Consider the following 20,220-nt stretch of genomic DNA (forward strand, 5'->3'; position numbering starts at 1 on the left):
TTGAAATTAGAAATTCATCAAAACCATGACTCATTTCATATTCTATTGAAAAGGAAAAATGACTAGAGTTAGGAGATTCATCAGGTAGTATATTCTCTTAACAGTAAAGGCCCATGTGTTTTATTTTTTGGGAGAGTTTACATTGGAATTGTTAAAGCAAATATCTCAATATTCAAATCAAATAAATGTATTTCTTTTAATTATCTGATTATTTTAGACAAGCATGAATAAAGACCTGAATGACATGATGAAATATAACTACAGAGGAAAAACATTATTAGATTGGTATATATTTATCTGAATGTCCAAGAGATATATATCTTTAATATATCTCAATCAGTGATTCCCAACCTTTTTGGAGTGATAATATTCTTGAATTCTTTAGTTTTGACATGACTACTATCCTATTTCTTTTTCTTTTTCTTTCTTTTTTTTTTTTTTTGGTCAGACCTGTAATTTTATTATTATGAGGAACTCCTAGCATGAAAATTCCCTAAACTAATACAGATTAATTCACTTCAACAAGTTTTTAGTGAATTGTTATAAGGACAATACAGTCTCTGCCCTAAAAAGCTTATATATTGATCTATACCTTAGAGTCTTAGAAAGTTGCCTGAGGTACTGAAAGTAGTACACTACACTTAGAGCCAAGGAGCAAGAGTAGACAAAGAAACCTTTGAAAATTTTAAAGCATGTGCACAAATAAGTACAATGCTAACTTAATTTGAGCTTGATGTCAAAATCATAGTTTTCAAGTATTCTCCCTAGAATTCTTCCATTCTACTTTCTAGAACAAATTTTATTTTTATTTTTTTCTGGACTTCCAAGTTTTTAATAAATATAATTTAATATCTAGGCAACCACTATAAACTTCATGAACCCACAAGGGTGGTTTTCTTTTACTAAAAATTTTGAGGCTTGTCCTCTTATCCCCATGTTTAACCCACAACCCCATTTCCTCCAACATATGACCTGTAACAACTTATTATCACTCATGGTTCAGGCCTTTCACTGTGACTAATTCCATCAGAAAGCATTTGTTGTACTTACTGCATGCCATGCACTGTTTAAGTACTGGGGAGAAAAATCGAATGAAACAATCCTTACTCCTAAGCAGCTTCCCCAAAAGTTTCGTTTCTACTTCCATCAAATTTATCTACCTTTACCCCAGTCTCTCAGAGTCTGCTCTTTGTCAGTGAATTAGTCACATTAAACTAATGTCTCCTGAAGTATTAGCTATATGATATCTTAATCATCAAAGCTGAACCCAAGTATTTGATGAAAAGGTGTTTTAATCCTAACAATTAACAATGGAGATACCATGGAGCTCCACTATTTTGGAATTTAATCTTAGTTACAGATTAAAGCATACCTCTACTATATTCAAGTAGAATACATATTGTAGAACAGTCCTAATAAACATAAATAAATAAATAACAATAAATAAATTAATGACAACACTAAATCTAACATTTAAGAGTTAATTGTTGAAGGCAGTTGTAAAGAATTTCTCCAATAAATTTTTCACTTCAAAAAGCTAATGATTTTACTCTGAGTTTTCTGTAATCCCAAATATGATCCATTGTAAGCTTTTAACTAAAAAATCCAATTTATAAAAAATGTTGAATTAATAGGGTCTGAAAGAGAGAACTTTTGGTTTAAGTCAAAGGATATATGAAAGGATGTTCAGGGAGATGTGAGGAGCCAAGCTATGCACAATAAATATATATTACTACAATATTCTCATTTCATTTTTCAACTCTCATAACCTTTAAAAAAAAGAATAAATTGTGTGTATCTGTATACACACATACCTATGTATGGAAAGATGTAAACAACATGTATATATTATAAATATGTAATGTGTTTACATTATACATATTATACATATATAATAGATTCTATCTATTTGCTAAAAGATCAATTACTCATTTTATTGAAAGATTATTCCTCATAAAGACCATCTATAAGAGTAACGTAAAAGGCTTTGTTTAGCAAGCTAAATATTTATCCATTACAACAAAAGGGAAATCTTTCATTATATTTCATAAACATATAGATCTCAAAAACATTATGCACAGGCATATGAATACATATACACAGCACACATGTATTTTATATATAAAATATGCCATATGTATGTGCTACATATTTATACATACATAATTATGGTTCTATAATTTCTTTTCTTTGTGCTGTTGCTTATAGTCACCAGATAATAGACTTAAAGCAGAAAGCGTGCTTAGAGAACATCTAAGTCACCTCCCAAACTCCTAATTTTATGGATGAGGAAACTGAGGCTTCCAGATGTGTAGTAACTTGCCTGGGATTTTACACATTATAATAGAGTCTTAGCTCAGTTGTGAACTAAGATTCTTTGATACAAATTGTAACATTCTTTCCAGTACAACTCACTGCCTCTTCAAGAGTTTTTGTTTTTCTGTTAGCATCCCTAAAAGTCTTCATTCTTCTTGTTCTCTAATTAGATTTTTTAAAGACTTAGATTTTCTATTGAATGTGTTCCTTTTAAATGAACACATACACATGTGCACATACATTAATGTGTATTATTTCACTTTTTAAATTTAGAAAATAAAATTTTAAAATAAGAATAAATGATTATCAAAATGTCCACATGTATACAATGTCAAGGTAAATAGTACCACAGTATTACATGAATCCTCTTGTTCAGCTGCAAAAATGGTCTTAATGAGTTTGCATAAATCTTGAATTTATACTCTCTGATGGAGACAAGGAAACATCACATGAGTGTAGGAATGTTGCTTGCTACAAAGTTCCTTCATCTCAATTACTGTTTTATTAATACTAATGAAGTGTATGCATGGGAAAATCGAGATCTGAAATAAACACCAAACTGATAGGTGAACTGTGTTAGAATAAGGGTAAAGAGATGGTTCTAAGACTCTGTAGATAATTCTTTTGAGGAATATGGAAATTTACCCTTATGTTGGAATCACTTAGATTAACTTAACTAGTGGGAATATCTTTCTATATCATGTATTCCCTCTAGCAAAAATTAATTGAGCTGAAAATTTGGGGAGATTTCTTGATTGTTATCATCTACCAAATTATAATTTCATTCACTAGTCAAGCTGATATTTTTTATAAGCATTAGTCTCTTACCATCTCAGACATTTCTGTGTATATGGAAGAGGAGAAATGTCAATGAACAGGTGTTAGTTTTATAGACAAAGAAAGTATGAGTGTGTTCCATTGGCATTAAACAATCCAGATACAAATTTTAGAGTGAGAGGGGAAGATTGTTAAACATAATGAAACCTTCATATGTTTACTTTCTATAATCGATTTCCAGAAATATTGTATAATGAATGAACATTTACATTATGGTTAGCAAAACTCTTAGATTTTTTGGCAGAATATTAAAAATGAGGATTCATAATGCTTGTTTCCTTTGTCATATAGATTTCTAAGTAAATATGCAGGTATATTTCCTTTTATAGAAAGAACGGTTTATATGTAAATATTTCTAAACTGATTCATATTTTGAGGCAACACAGTGACTTGCTTTTAGAGAGAATCTTGTAATGAATCTCTTAGAAAAGAAAAGGAAATGTTAGCTTATATTTGTATAATTCCTTTAATTTTCCAAAATACTTTCACAGTTACATATTACCCTTAAAATGGTCTCATATTGTCCCTAGGAAAAAAATATTCCCTATTGAATAATTTTTACAAATATGTATTTTCATATTTTTGGTTTACTTCAAGTATGTGTGTACAATAATGGTGAAATCAATCCACATGTAATTTGAATTTAAACCTAGAATTAGTTATATAAATACTATAGAAATTAAAACAGAAAGCCATAGGTATTTCTGGGAATAAACCTAATCCCAAAGTTGGCCAACATAGCCACAATATACTGCATTCATATGATTGAAATTCTGGAGCCTAGGAAATGAAGCTCTAGATCTAGAATTCACTAGCCATGTTTAAATTGAATGAGATTGAAATTACAAATAGGCCTTGCATATTGTTTTTCTAGATCATTATTAGTCTAGGAAAACCCCTAGAGCAAATGTGCTCTAAGAATCAATTTCTTTATACCAAGAGAGAGAAAACAAAAAGCCTGACTCAAGATAGTTCCCTTTTTCTGATTCATATTATTCCATAAACATATTTTTAATCAATTTGCCTTCATTTATGCTAGGAAACTTCATTGCCCTTTCTAGATATTTTGCCCAAATTAATGTCATATTAGCTCTAGTACTTAATACTAGATCCATGTATTTGCCAAGATCTACAATTGTAAACATACAAAATTAAGTTTTGAAAGTATGTTTCTTTTATACACAAGTTCAGTTCTCTGTAATATTATATCCGGGTAGTAACTTGCCTTGGATAATTTATAGAATACATATCCAGTGAACAGTGTATGTAAGTTATAACCCAAACTACAGGCTCAGGACAAAAGAATAGAATTAAACTAAAGGAAATTATTATCACTAATAGTTGTAAGCTAAGAGAGTCATGGATAGAGGATTGAACCTGGAATCAAGAAGATCAGAGTTCAAGTGCAGCCTCAAATAATTATTAGTGCATGATACTGCTCAAGTCACTTAACCTCTTCCTGCTTTATTTTTCCTCATTTGTGAAATGAGAACAGTATTAAAGCACTTCTCCCGGGGTTGTGGTAAGGATCAAATGAGATGATATTTATAAAGCACTTTGCAAAGTGAAAGCACAATATAAATTCTAGCTACCTTTAACTATTGTAATAACATAAAAAGATAAACTATAAGGAAGTCTCTCCCAACTGACTGATCCTTTTTCCATGTAGCAGTTTAGTTATGTAAATTGGACATTGATTACTATATCAACACTACTGAGAATAGCCAAGAGTTAATATTTAACTTAATTAAAAAAAGTAAACCATTAGGAATTTTCAAAAGTAATTAAGAGAACAGTTAGTTTTTTTATGGGAGGAAAAACCAAATTGTATACCACATCATCATCAACTATATTTTCATTTGCCACAATCAAGATTCAAGATTGAATTTTGACTCTTGAATCTTGATTGAATATTAACTATATCTAATATACTTCCAAATGAAACCTTTGAAAATTTCATTTTGAAGTTTGATTTGGGGCCAGGAAAAAAAAAAAAAAACAACAAACTTAATTGATTATCAGTCCTTAAAGTGTGTGGTCAGAGGAGACTCTTCAATATGAAGGCTTTGGCTTGTCCCAAGATATTTTTGTGCCATGAAATTTCTTTTATTTCAAAGCTTCAGCTTCAGTATATTTAAATAAAAGGCAACACTTGGCAGAGGGGAGGGAGAGAGGGAAAAAAACAATCTAAAATAGGCAAAATTTCAGTGCTTAGAATTAGAAGGTTCAGTCTGCTATTACAATAACTCCTTGTCCAATAACCATATGTTAAGATCTTGATTGCCTGTTTACAGTGCAAAACCTAGAAAAATGCAGCTTCTCCCTTCTAGGAATTTACATTTTAAAGAGGCAATACAAATTCATCTTCTTTTAACTTAATTTAGGCACTATAATGGAGACAGGGTTAGTTTTACTTGAGATTAGGAGTTCTCTCTCAGCAAAAAATCTTCCTGATTCAAGCAATTTTCTTGAAGAAGGTAGGACTTGCAATGGAAATTTGGATAAGATTATGGAAGAGTCTTAGAGTTGAAATAATTCTATTTAAAATATATGGTGGAAAAGGTACACTTTCAGTAATGGGAGAATGAATGAAAGAAGCTGTGAGAGAATTACCTTGGAAAAGCAGGAAAAAGTCAGAAAGATTTTAGAGGCTCCTCTTCCAAAAATGTAGGTTCATATAATTCATTCACATGTTAGAACCCACCATTTTTATAAGAATTCATTAACCTAGAGTTAAATATTCTCAGGTTAGAATAAGAGAATAATGATCTAAATAGTTGTAGCAAATGTCACCATAGCCCCCTTGAAGCTTAGATGCCTTGGATGCAGAAGTGATCACAAGGGATGAACCTAAAATCTCAAGTGATTGTTGCTTTAGATCTTTAGCAAATCTACTTTGAAGGTTCTGCTAATTTTTCAAAGGATAGTTCCAACTTCTTATTAGATTCCTTTAAGATTCCACAAAATACTACATGGACATAAAAGCACTCATTTTATTTAAGACTTCTAAATCTGTAAGATCCCATCAATTTACTATATGTCACTCATAATTGAAATTTTATTTCTAAGGTTTGAGTGCAAAAAAATGTAAAAAACAATATCGAACAAACTAGAGTAGAAACAAGGAAGAAATAATTTGTAAAGTGCTTCATTTTTTTTTCTTCCCTCTGGGCATAAATATTACTCAAAAATCTTCTCTTATGCTGTAAATTGTATAACTGTCCATTTTGAAATTTACAAAGGATTAGAGAATATTTTTGATTGGACATCTAGGTATATCACTCTCTCTCTTCTTTGTATCTTAAAGAAAATAGCTTAACAGGGAGTGTAGTCTCTCTTTCTCAAATACTGAAACTGCACCAGTTTCTGTATCCTTTTTTTCCCCAAAGGAAGAATGGAGATACTGGTAAAGATGCTATATATTTTCATCAGCAGTTATCACCATGAGCATGACCAGCTTTCTAATATAACTCTACATGAACTGCTCTCCCTGTTAGTATAACTCTCCTACTTTTTAATATACTTAATATCTCATCAATATAATCTGTTTTCCCTCTTAACTCTTTATTAAAGAATCATTTCAAAAGGGTTGGGAATCTTTAACTTATGATTAATAAATTTGCTCCATTGGTAAATGTCATAATAAGCTCTGTAAAAGAGTAGTTTTTTAAGTTACAAGTTGTGAGCATAAAATAATTGATTTTTTAGAAGACAAAGACATAATTCAGCATATTAATCCATATGAGTATTGTCCTTTTGAAAAATAGTTAACATGAGAAGAGCACTACCTTATTCCAGAGATGTTGCCCTTGCTCAGTTCATTTTGTTAATCCTTCTTTCAGGAATGTCTTCAACATATTGTTCTGAATAATTTAGCTAGGGGTAGATTGTCATTATTTCTTAAATAGTCAAAAATAATTCAAGTTGGTCAAGGTGAGTAAAATCATTATACTTCATAAACCAGCTCAGAGGGTAGTTCAAGAAAAAGAAGAGCCAAAATAATCTATTGGAGGTGACACCTTTGGAATAGATTTATATCCTTCAGTGTAACAACTTTAAAGCATAATACTCATTTGGATATAAATCTTAATATGTTTATATGCATATATATCCATATTTTTCCTGCTAACTCACACATACAGCATATGAAACTTGCATCTGTTTGGTACACCTAATAATGGAACTTTTAATTGCCAAGTTTAATTAATGTCTGCTAAGCTAACTAGATTCTTAAAGAAAATGGAGCATGGAGGGAAGAAGGAAGTAGCCTCTTTGGAAAAATTTTCTGTCAGAATTGGTATCCGTGAGATCAAATTTTGAAGATCTCTGGTAGATGCAAGAAGCTGATATGTCCCTAATTGAATCCTGAGGGGCTGTTGGAAGGAGATGGATATTTTAGTTTTTAAGTTAAACTTCCAGTTTAAGCTACCTATTCAATGTTGCGAAGCTCATGACAGTGTAATCACTCACCTGGACTTGAGAGAAATATAGTATATATTGATCTCAGTCTATTCTGAATCTGATGTACAACTTTTGTTACAACGATGTAAGTCAGAGAAGGCAAAGCAAATATAAACCAAATAGCTCATCTTTGTTTTCATTGATCTTAGTTTTACCTTCCTTCTGCACCTTCCTACTGAACTACCAATATTTGTAAATCACAAAGGTCGTATGCATGAAGAAATAGAATAGAAACATAATTAAGCTTGCTTTATTGTCTTCCAAGATAGGCAAGCCCCCAAAATACAGATCCTCATGCAAGCTTTTTTCTGCATAAGGTTACTTTGATTTAAAAGTTAATAGAATTTTGAACTGAATGTTAAATTTTGGGGAATTCCAAATAATATCATGTGCAGATCTCAAAGCATACATTGTATTTTAGTAAAACCCTCTTAAGAGATTTTTAAGTGATCTGCTAATAAAAAATTTTAATGCCAAGATATTTGTGAAGGAGATATTGATATCAGATCTCCTTTCTATAAAAAATAGGCATCTAAAACATTTTCCTTGGTCAAAGCTGGCTGATCTACATATTAGAATCTCATAGATTAGAAATCTCATTTTTGTTGTTTCTATAGCATTTCACTAATTTTGTAAGCTGAACCTATCATAATTATGATTGTCACAGCAAGTTTACTTATGGCAAATATTCACACTCAAATGCTACCTTTAGATTTGAATTTTGCATGGGAAAATGTTATTAAAATTGTGACTTCTTAAGAGAGTTTTACCTTATTTTCTGTTTATTAAAATGCGTTTAAAGTTCATTTTCCATTGTTCCTTTTTTATACTGCATTGTGGAAAAACGAATTTTGCAAGAGAAGGTTTATTTCAAATCAAGTTTTCTCATTTACTTTATGATATACTATAGCATATGAGAATGTCATAAATTCTCTTCTGAATTAATAAAGTGTTTTTCTATTTTGAAATCATATTAGGAAATTTAAAGTCTAAATTTTGTTAATTTCTCAGTTAGTTGCAGGATATTTTTTTTTTTATTATGCAGGTTTTCTACATATCTTCATTTCTTATAGCAGATACATTCACATATATATAGTTTGGAATTTCCTATCTTCATAAAGATATTTTAGCATGACACATTTATAACACAAAACATTAAGATTCCACTGAAAGTTTGTAAGTAGTCCATGTTCAGAGGTCACCATTAATCCATTTTTAAAAATCCCAGCATGCTTTCTCCATGATCTAAATTCTCCTGTTCTGAACTATGCCAACCCTTTCTCTCACTACATTCATTAAAGTGAAGCACCTCCCTTTCCCCCCCATCTGTACACATCAAGTCAATTGGCAGATAGCACATTTCCCAGTGAGCAAGCAGTATTGTGAATTTTATCTTCTCTTGCAGAAATCAATTCGTCTTCGTTGCAGCAGATGAAATTTCTTGTAACACCTCTGCAGGTAACAATCATTGATACTCCTTGATGCATCCATCCAGGTCTCAATATCCTTTTTCACATGCTGCAGTTAATCACTCTAGAAAGCTTAGTAAAAGTCCATAATATAAATCTTTGGAGTCGTCTCACTAAGTTATAGCTGAAGCCTTTAGGCTCTGCCATATAAAAAGACATTAGGTATTTTGCTGACTTTGATGTTTTATTTCTAGTTTTAATAATACATGATCCAAAAAAGTAAGACTATGTTGAATGAAGCTTCTTTAAAATCTTACAGCATAATCGAGACTATAATATTAAAATACTGAATGAAAAAGAGGATTTAAGATATAGACACAGCATTTATATGCTATTCGACATATTTGGGCTCACATATTTTGTATGTGGGGATATAGATATAGATATGTGTATGTATGTGTATATACATGTATATCTGTGTTTATGTATATATCATATACATCTGAGTATAATAGGTCCTTAAAAAACCACTCAAAACCTAGGAATGTTAGGCATAGGAAGATGAGAGAAATCTGTATTTTTGAGAGCTTCATAGAAGGGGTTTTCATTCTCCACATAAAGATTCTATGGATTTTTCCCCTATTGAAAAGTGATGTGGGAAATGATTCAGAGAAAAAGTTTTTTGATAGTAGGATATTAACAATTGGAAATTGCATAATTGTATACTATGTATGTGGAAATAGCTTCTGTTTTGCTGCATTAACATGGTTCAGAAGTTAACCTACATTCTGGGTAGAAAGGAATTACTTCATTAAATCCTGTTAGGTGAATGTTGAAACAAAACCCAGATGTAATTTTTTAGTCTATACCAAAAAATGCCACCTAAATGATTATTAGGAAATTCTACTAATGTGCTATTAACCAATAAGGAGGAAAAAATAACTACATATAGTTATATGAGTTGTGTACTTATTATTTATTTCAAAAATACAAATTAAATTGAGTTTTGCAAATAACAATTCATCTAAGGCAAGTGACAATTTTGTCTAGCTGGTGCTAAAGAATGGCTTTTCCCCAGCTACTTAATATGTTTTTTTCTGGGGACATAAGCAATGGAGAGAAGGTAATGGAGAAGGTAATAATTTTAAATAAAATTTAAAAACAAAACCACATGGTCTTTCTAAACTCTCCAGTTCTGGAATCAAAGCCTTCCTTTATAAGATGATTTAATTTGTATATCTTACAAATGCTACAATTATATCCTTTTGTGGTCAGAGATAATATTCTCTAAAAAGAACTTGACATTTTAGTGGCAAATTTATGGTTACAGTCTCAAGTTAGTAAAGTGAGACACCCTTTATCCACATGCACGCTATTTAAGTTTCAATTTAAATTGATACTATTTAAATACTATGATATATTATTTTGTATAAAGCAAATTTGTTAATGGTCAAGTATCTAATCTCAAGATGCCATTTTTCTGTGTAAGAGCTGGTAAGATCATCATCCCTTCACTAAAATACATAATAACCTGTTTTCTGGGCTTCTGTACTAGAATGGATTTAAATTGTCCTAGATTGTTAGAAGGGGAAAAAGTGTATTCAATTAAAGGAGGAATTGCTTTTCTTAAAAGGTGTTTTCCTTTAAAAGTGCCCTATTACTCATAAATCTGCTAATTTTCAAAAGCCTTTAAATCTGCTTTAAAATTGTTTGGATATTCTAAAATAATATTTATTTCATTTGAATGTCTTAGGTTTAGGTGTAAAACATCACTTAGGGGAGATCTAGTAAATTGTCACCTTTATAAAAAGTAAAATGCTTTTGGTGAAAGCCATAAAAAGGGGTTGATTGGTTGCCTAGTACAGTGTAGGGTAATGAAGTGATGCTAATTAAATTTATAAGTTAAAGATAATTTGTCCATATTGTTTCCTCAGTGGAATATAAATTTATCTTGTGCCTTGGGAAAATTCTAAACATTGCTGTTTTAAATTGTTGTTGTAAATAAGTCCCCCAGATTGATCACCTGGCAGATTGTTTCTCCCAACACCCACTACTTTCTTAAGGGAGTAAAAAATAAATGAAATAAGTCTTTTTACTTACTAACACAATATGAATTGTGATGTACTATGAACAAGTGCCAGATTGTTTCTTAAAGGAAGATGAAACCTCCTGTGTGTCTGGAAAGTCTACAGAATATTTTGTGTGTCCACCTGCTAAAATGGAACAAATGTGAATTTTAAATACAAATTTACCTCTCTTTACTACTAAGGGGGTCTTGAATTTTTGACCAAAAATGCATTTGGGTTTTAGGGCCAGGAGACATGACTTAAGATCTTCATTATCTACTTTTCAGAGTTAAAGGCAAGATATATAAGATGTGAGATACTTATAACTACAAGCACTTAATTAAAATATCAGATTACAATGTCCAATGGTATTTGTGGCTGAAATTCTCATAAGGACTTGTAATGTTTGTGTTGTTTATGCCTGTCACTGACGGCAAAGTTGGCCAGATGTAAAATGCCATCTATGTGTAATAAATCAAAAAATAACAGATTTAGCATTTGGCCAAATCTTATCACACTAAAAAGAGGGGTGGGATGGAGGAGGAGATAATCATTTTCTTTAGCTTTCAAAGTTGCATTAAACTCCATGCTTCCTGAAGGAGAGGTTATAATTTTTGATGGTTCCTCTTTTAGGGGAATACTGAAATGCCTGTTTTGCTTTTTCTAGCCTTATAAAATAAACTGATCTTATAAGCATTGCAGGTTGACAGCATTGTACTTATGGGGTCATTTATTTTCTTAGCTCATCCTACTTTATACTGGTCACTAAATTGTCAATGGTTCCAGTCATACTACTCTTTTTCTCCAGAAGGATACAAATTTCAGTGGAGAACTCTTTCAGCCAATGTACCATTAACCTTAAGGAACACAAATTAGTCAGTCTACCTATTTACCTCTATATTTATATAGGTTCTGCCTCTTTGACATCAAGGCATTCTTAACAAGTCAACTGCTGCTCGAGACAGTACAAAGGGGAAAGAAGAATTCTTCCCTACACCTTAGACTACAGATTCCCTGCATCCAAGTCTATGTGATACTATGGGATTTGGTCAAGATTGGCTGATGATAGTAGAAGATGGGCTATGAGTATGAATGGGAGTTGAGAAGCAAGTTTATTATTTTGATTGGGCCACTGACTAGGTGAATCAAAGCTTTGATCAAGCTAGACTTACATACTCACTCATGCTCATGTGCCTCCAAGAAAGCATGGGTCAATGTAAATCTCTGTTTTTCTCTATGTGTGTCTCTCTCTCCTGTCTCTGCCTTTCTCTCTAGTCTTTCTTATCTCTGTCTCTGTCTCTATGTCTCTGTCTTTCTCTTTCTCCTCCTCCCCCCTTTCTCTTCCTCCCTTCCTCCCTCTCTCCCTTCCTCTCTCACCTATACATGGACACACAATCACAATGAAAAAGGCTTTCATCTCTATACTTCAGAGGTTTGTCATTTGTGTCCATGGCATATCCTAAAACACTAAAGACTTCCAACTACTTTGAGGTTGTGTTTGCCATCAATAGAAAAATTCAGCATCTTTGTAGTTGTTTTTCCTCTGGGTTATACATATTGAGACAGACTATGAAGTTTGGGAGTGGTAATAAGCAGCAATATTGTGAAAATTGTACTGGCTAAAGAATCATCTTTCTAAATTAATTTTCCATGTTAATGGGTTCAGCTCTTTCTTTTCATGGCCTTCTAGCCATAGCCCTAATGGAGAGGATCATCATCTTCCTCCTCCTTTCCATGCTAGGGTATCCTGCATTTCTGAGGTATGCTGGACACAGATTTACTTCTCAACAGGGATGTGTCATGGACCTCAGAAGTGCTCTGAGGGGGACACAGAGTAAATTCAGACCAGAGTGATCCAGCAGCTTGTGTGCTTTGCATCATTTTCATAATAAATTGCAAATAATAATTTTATCTATCGATATAATTTCTGTATCAGAATACTTTATACATGCATATTTGCAGTCAATTCCCAATTATTTTCATTAACGAAGTAGGCCAATGGTGCAGATAATCTAAAACATCAGATAATCCAGAGATCATTTCTGTTTGGCTTTGAAATGCATTATGTGATTTGATATCAGATTTACTTACTAGTCATGTTTTGTGTCACTACAATGAGCCTCATAATTCTTGGATATACACGACTGTTAGGAGAAACAGAGCCTGGATTAAAATTTTCATATATCAAACTAATTGGGAATTGGCTTTGTACCCTAATTTTATATCTCAAATATTTATGTGACAATATGATGTTTGTAAGTAAAGTGCTATTCAGCAGAGTCTCTAATACCTGGTACCATTCCTGGATACCAAATTACACATGGGGAAAACTTTGTACATTCATTGTTCAACTGTTTGCCATGTATATTGCATTATATAAGATGCTATGGGGAAATCCAAAAGAAGTGAATGACAGCAGTCCTACCTTTAAGAAGTTTACAAACTAGTTGGTATATGCATAGTGTATTAAAAAAAAAAAGCATACAAGCAGCATACAAGCAAAAATCAACTATGCATAAATACAGAATGAAGACTGACTAACATAGTAATTGTTGGTAAAGGAGGTAATCAGGAAAGCAGTATGATACAGTAGAAAGAACACTGGTTTTAGAGTCAACAGCTGGTTTAAATCCCATCTCTGATGCTTCCTGTGTGACCTTCACTAATAAAAATAAAAATACTTAACCTCCATGGACCTGAGTTTCTTCAGTGGTAAAATGGAAGGGTGAACTAAGTGACTTCTGAGGCTTCATCTAGCTCTAAATATATGATTCTTAAATTTCTTGAGCTGGATCTATTGGACAAAGGAAACTGGACACAACATTGGACAAAGGAAACCAGATACAACATTGGACAAAGGAAACTGGACACAGCTGAGGAGAACCTTATTAAGTAGAATAATGTGAGCAATATATGGGAGGAAGAAGTCAATAATACATTATTAAAGAATGAGAAGGAAAGTGACCTCACAGGGACAGAAAAGTCAAGAAACAAAAGCAGAGAAGTAGAGGCCTTCTAGTTTTGGATGGATGGTAAGTCAGGGATTTGTCCAGGCATAAGGATAGTTTTAGTTATGGAGTCATGGGATTTAGATTCAAATCCTGCCTCTGATATTACCTGTGTTATTGTGGACAAGCCACTTAATATCAGTAGACCTCAGTTTCCTCAGCTGTAAAATGAGGTTGTTAGAATAGATGGTCTCTGAGATCTTCCAGCTACATCTATTATTCTATGACAATGTGGACCATTTCCTCTTTTGTATCTTTTGTCTACTTCAGACAAACCTGGAAACAAGGATGTCTACTCAATTTAAATTTCCATATTAGAAGACCATAACTGTATTCATAAAATTTATGAATGATGATGGCTAGGTACTTTGAGGTCTATAATATAGCAATGTATCATGCTATACCACAGACATATATATTTATATAGGCATATATATGTGTGTATGTTATATGTATATGTTCACACACATATGTAAGTTTATATATCTGCATATATACATCTCTACATAAATATACCTATTATATGTCTATACAAATTGATACACTTTTAAGAGATCTGGTTAGTAAGTACTAAGCTGGCCTTTCTTTTGATTTTATAAAAAAATCTTTGCAAGATTTGCTAAGTAATTTATGAAAATGATTATAGTAAATGCAAAATAAGTAGACTGGTAGTATTAGAATTCCAGATACTTCCAAGTTGATTTTGTATAATACAAAATTATTTAATTTTGTTAATTAATCTTGGAAATCTGTTATCATTTATTCTTTAGTTCCACTTGGGGGTGTTTGCTGTATTTGTAAACATTTTCTGGCTCTATTTTTTAAATATCCATGCAATTCCATTGTCAATAAACTCCATAAGAAAAAAAGGCTTTTACATCTTAGAACAATTAAGTTTGGTTACCTCAATGCTTTTTTTCTCCAATTAAATTCATGGCTAATCTCTGTTGAAGAATGGATTAGGAAAGTATTCTGCTAATGTTTATAAATAAATTTTATTCAGAGGTTCTTCATGATAACCCCTAGAAGAGCATTTTACTGCTATAACAAACTATGATGTTCAACATCTGTGAACTCTGTAACTTCTTCCTGCCTCTGGCCATTACTAAAGTAAAAGATGTGATGGTAGCATCGACTGATTGGTATCAGTGACCTCCCCCCCAATTTATCTGATGTTCTTCTGAAGGGAGGTTAAATTAATCCTCCCTTCATACCTAGTAGTGGAAACACTGGCAGACCTGTTTGCCATTATGCCTCTGACAGCTTGCCTTCCTCAGGTGCAGTTGTAGGTCACTCTCTGTAGCTGGTCACAGGAGCTAACCTGATAAAACTCAATAAAGCTGGGATTTCATGATTTATTAATGGGACGCTTACAACTCAAAGGTCTTCTTGTAGCAAAACTGAGACATAGTAAGTGTTTGCATACATCTCTCAAGGGGCTGTGTGCATGTGTTTTCATCTTGGGCAATCTATCATCTTAAGAGAGTCATTCAATGAGAAAGTTATTCCCTAGCTGCTGAGATCAGAGTGCTTTTTAAGGATGGGATTTCAAAAGTATTTTATATGTCCATGTGTTACAAATATTTGGTATTTTCAATGAAGCATTCCTTCAGCATGAATACCTAGTTAAATAACCTTTCACAGTTGGTATAGATATTTCAAATCAGTCTGATGTTCACTGTGGTCACAAAGGCAAAATTTTTAGATTTTGCTACCACAGAAGTGATATTTGCAAAAAAAAAGTTATTTTGCAAAAAAGCCTTATACTTCCAAAAAAGTGTTTAATTTTATTATTAAATTGGTGATTACAAATTAATAATGAGTGAGACAAATGGTATCAGATTCTGTATTACATTTTCCCTAAAATTGTATAGGTTGGGGTTAGAATTAAGGAAAGTATCCCTATATCTACATCTAATGGCACCTGACACTACTAATAAAAGTATGGAACAAAAGCTCTAAATTTTTCTCTTCTAGAATCTTTCAGGGCTTAAAAGAAAGTTGAATTCTCCTTTCTTCCTCCAACCAATCTGATTCTAGGTCTTTTTTTTTCAAGCTACCAAAGGTTTTTAACCATCATTTCTCCAGTTAGTCAACCAAAACTGACAGTCAGCACTTTAATCACGCATTTTGCAAGAAAAATTACTGAGGAAAAAGTCAATAGACTAGGATGATTCTTCCAAATATCATTTGACTCTCAGTTGAGAAGTAGCACTACAGTGGATTGAGCTCTGGCTCAATAATTTGAAGACCAGAGTTTAAATCCAGCCTCCCATGTTGTAAGACCCTAAGAGTAATTTTACTTCTCTTCACCCCAGTTTCTTCTCCTGTAAAAGCAGGTGCCAATATCAGCACCTACTTCATGGGGATGTTTTGAAAATTAAATGAGATAATGTCTATATTATACTTTATAAACTTTAAATGAGCTGAAGAAATGAGTTATTATTTCAAGAAGTTTTATCAGCCTAGGAGAGGGGTTCAATTGGAAGCTGGAAGAAAAAGATGGAAGGTATCATCACCTTCCCTCATTTTTCCAGAATGTCTTGGAGCTGGCTTCTAAGTTATATGGTACAGTGAGCACTTTATTCCATGAATGGGCCCTGGAATTTTCCAACATGTCTTGTTTAGGATTCTAGTCCACCTCTGAAGAGAATTCTAGCTAGTAAGTTATGTGCTATCTAAAACTATCACTTTGATATCACTAAAACTAGCAGCTTTGATAACTTAAATAAAAATAATTAGGTAAATATCACTGCTACAAGTTGGTCCTGTGTATGCAAAAGGTAAAATGTGTATGCAAAACACTAATTAGGAAGTTTGGAATGTACTTTCTTTGTTACATTTCTCTAAGTTCTCTAAAATAGTTCTAAGGTTTCACAGAGTATTATGACTTAAGTATCTCCTCTCAATTCAAGGTTTCCATGTTCCCTGTATCTGGAATGTAGAAAAGGAAAACTTGACTTCTAGTTAGAAATGAGAGAATCTCATTTGTATACTCTAGAATACTTTTTCATGCTGTATTCATATTAGTCAATTTACTTAGCAGTGTCAGAGATGCTCTAGTTACCTCATGGAGATAGCATCACAGGACCCTAAATCAGTAGCATTCTCAGGTGGTGAATGAAAAACATAAAATGCCAGGTGGATAAATGAGTAGCTGAAAGGGATCATAAAGAAGAGAACTCATACTACATTAGTTATTCTAATCCGTATCCTTTTTTTCATCCTTGATCTGAAACCTATGTTTACTGTAATGCTTCCCTAAAACTAAATTCTTTGGTAAAATATAGCCATGTGGCTTGTTTCATTTGTTCTAAATACTGTTAAAGAAGGGGTAGCAAAAAGAATTACCCTTTTTGAAAGCCCCTCATTACTGTAACTGCCATACTACATTCAAATCATTTTTACAAGCAACATTCATTACATTTTCTTTACCATAGAAGGTGTCATACGGGTATTATAGCATTAGTTTTGGAAAACAAGGGCACTTGAATACTAGGTTTCTGCTCTAATATCCAGATTTTTCAATTCACTTCAGAATTCAGTTAAATATAGAAAGTGATCTAGAATTTTTATATGATTTCAATCAGAACCTTTTTAGAATTTCCTAAAATTATATCAGTGCGGATTGAAAAACAGACATGGTCCATACCATCAGGAAGTGATTCAGATTGCCAAATGTATTCACAATCACTTGGCAAGAAGACATGTAAGTGAGGCTTACTACCTTCTAACTGATAATCCAGATTCTAGTAATTCAACTGTTGAGAATAAGCAGCATACCACAATGAACTTTATTTGAATTTGGTCTGTCTCCATCAGATGCAAGCCCTTTTCAAAAAATGTCATCAGTGGATGTTTTTAATTGCCTTTCCTAGAGGTATCAGAAATAATAGATTAAAGGCATATACTTAAATAGATTGAACCTTAATTCTAAAGCCAACTTTGTTTCCATGCTGGAGAAGCAGACTATACTAAAGCCATTTTGGTATTGTTGAAAACTGAAAACCTTGGATGAGACTAAGATATCAAATTGTAGACTCCATGTTCTGCCAACTTGTACTACAGTAAAACTGCATATCAAGCACAGTTTATAGATGATTTTTACTGAACTAGCCAAATAAAGCTATTTTTTTGCATTTAAAAGAATTTCATTTTTTTTCTACTTAAATAGTCCATCAGTATATTTGCAAAAATAATCCCTTTGATTACCTTGCAAAAAACTGCTTTCTCTGGTATTTTGTGAAATTGTGAACTTCCTATCTCCAATATAAAGATAGCTTATTTCTGAAAACCTCAATGTGGGCTAAAATATTACATTATTGAGAGTAAAATTAGAAATTCTAGAAAATAAATAAATAAGGACCTTTACTACTCTAGTACTTTCTCATCTCTCTCATGTGTCTTTATCCTTCTTGACTAGAAGTTTTCAATGAGTTCTGTACCCAGTTCTCTGCTACTCATGAATTTTTGTGCTTTATATTTCCATCTATTTTAAAAGAAAGAATAAGCTAACCTTAATTTATCTTGGATCACTTATATGAAAGACAGAAGAAACATCTAAACATTTTTTTAAGGAAGACTCAATGTTATTGTTGAGGGAATAATTTGATAATAATGTAATCTCATATTACTCTTATTTAAATCTAAGCGAATTGGCTATCTATCTTTAGTTAGCATTTAGACTTTGTAAAGATATGCCTGGCATATCTGCTACAAATGGAATGTGAGAGTCCGAATCTTCCCTAATAACCTTGTGTCTAAATCTTAGTGTCATACAAGGGCATGTTTAGAAATTAGCATTTAAAAAGAAGCCTTCTTGCTTTAAGTTTAAGCTGACACTGTTCCTTTTTCCTCTGTGGAAATGAAATTTATTAATCATAATAAAACCATCATATTCTGAAGGTAGAGGTCACCCTGAGGAGAAAAAGTCTATTCATTACAGGAGACTATTTCAGTCCTACTTTTTTTTCCCCTCTCACTTAGAAGCATATGCTGCCAAATAGTTAGCTTAAAATCTTCATAATGGACTAGGACCTCAGGATTTTTACAAGTATCAATTTACTGCTAGGGTATGTATACAAAAAAGGCTTCAATTTCATTAATTTTGTGCAAGTTGCAGAATTGTTTTCTATTTAGGAAGTAGCAAGGGAGTAATTAATTTACTTGAAACCAAAATTTTCAAGAGTTGAAAAATTTAAGTTAATTTGTAGTTATTTTTTCTGAGAAATTTGTTATAAGGTTTATTGTGACATGAAGTTTCCTGGGATTTCTGTATTTGGCCTGAAGTATTTGATTTTTATGGTGTGATATATATATATATATATATCTATACATATAGATATATGGTATGAACATAATATCTTCGCAGATGATGAAATATATAAAAACAGTTCTTGTTAATGTTTTTTCAAGAGAAATGATCATATCTACTTTTATGAAAATTAATTATTACTTATATTCTATTTCTCCCACGTCCAACTGTTCATAAAAACTTAGATTTTTTTTCTGACTCAATTTTTATTAAATGTTTTTATATGTACATATAAGGTTCAGTAAATTAAGCAGCCTATGTGTTTTGTTTCTTCTGAGAGTAACTACATCACTTATATTGGCCCTCAGAATTTGAGGATATTCCCCTCTCCTTGCAAGGAAAAATCCTTCAAGAAAAATCCCAAGAAAAGGAGAAATTGGTATAGGATTGCATATTCTTAAATTTCATTGAGAAATAGAGGACAGTAAAGAAACACTACAAGATTGCAGAATATTAGTGTTGAAAGGAACCCCTTCTTTATATAGATGAAGAAACTCAGGATTCATCTTGCAAAACATTTCAAAATGAATTAGTAGGGAAAACAGATCTAAGGTTAAGAATCTGGGTCTCTTAACAAGTAATATACACTGTATCAAATTGCCTTATTTTCTGATTTAAAAGTTAAATAAATAACCAGGTCTAGGGTTTCTTCATGAAAATAATGATAACCTTGTCATAAACTCTCTTGGCACTGAGATTGGTTGGTATTCTGCCTAGACTGTGAAATAATTTTGATCTAGGAAATATCACTTAAAGGAATACTGTAGTATATAAGGTTGGATTATATTCATAATTGATGATGGATTAGA

The 20,220-nt window shown here is 32.1% G+C and overlaps 1 protein-coding gene across 34 annotated transcripts in view; it reads left to right on the forward strand.

The window, feature by feature from the left end:
* The window catches only part of RBFOX1 (RNA binding fox-1 homolog 1), a 2,692,248-nt gene that overhangs the window by 2,664,998 nt on the left and 7,030 nt on the right, over positions 1–20,220 (forward strand). For 21 of the 34 annotated variants that reach the window (XM_074280462.1, XM_074280471.1, XM_074280466.1 and 18 more), the window contains one exon: positions 9,020–9,072. The exons of the other annotated variants lie outside the window; for them this stretch is intronic. In XM_074280462.1, coding sequence (XP_074136563.1) covers positions 9,020–9,072 — 53 coding nt within the window. The remainder of the gene's footprint in view (positions 1–9,019; positions 9,073–20,220) is intronic. 34 annotated transcript variants of the gene reach the window in all.

The sequence above is a fragment of the Sminthopsis crassicaudata genome, chromosome 1 (genome assembly GCF_048593235.1).
Source record: "Sminthopsis crassicaudata isolate SCR6 chromosome 1, ASM4859323v1, whole genome shotgun sequence".
In the NCBI taxonomy this organism is placed as follows: domain Eukaryota; kingdom Metazoa; phylum Chordata; class Mammalia; order Dasyuromorphia; family Dasyuridae; genus Sminthopsis; species Sminthopsis crassicaudata.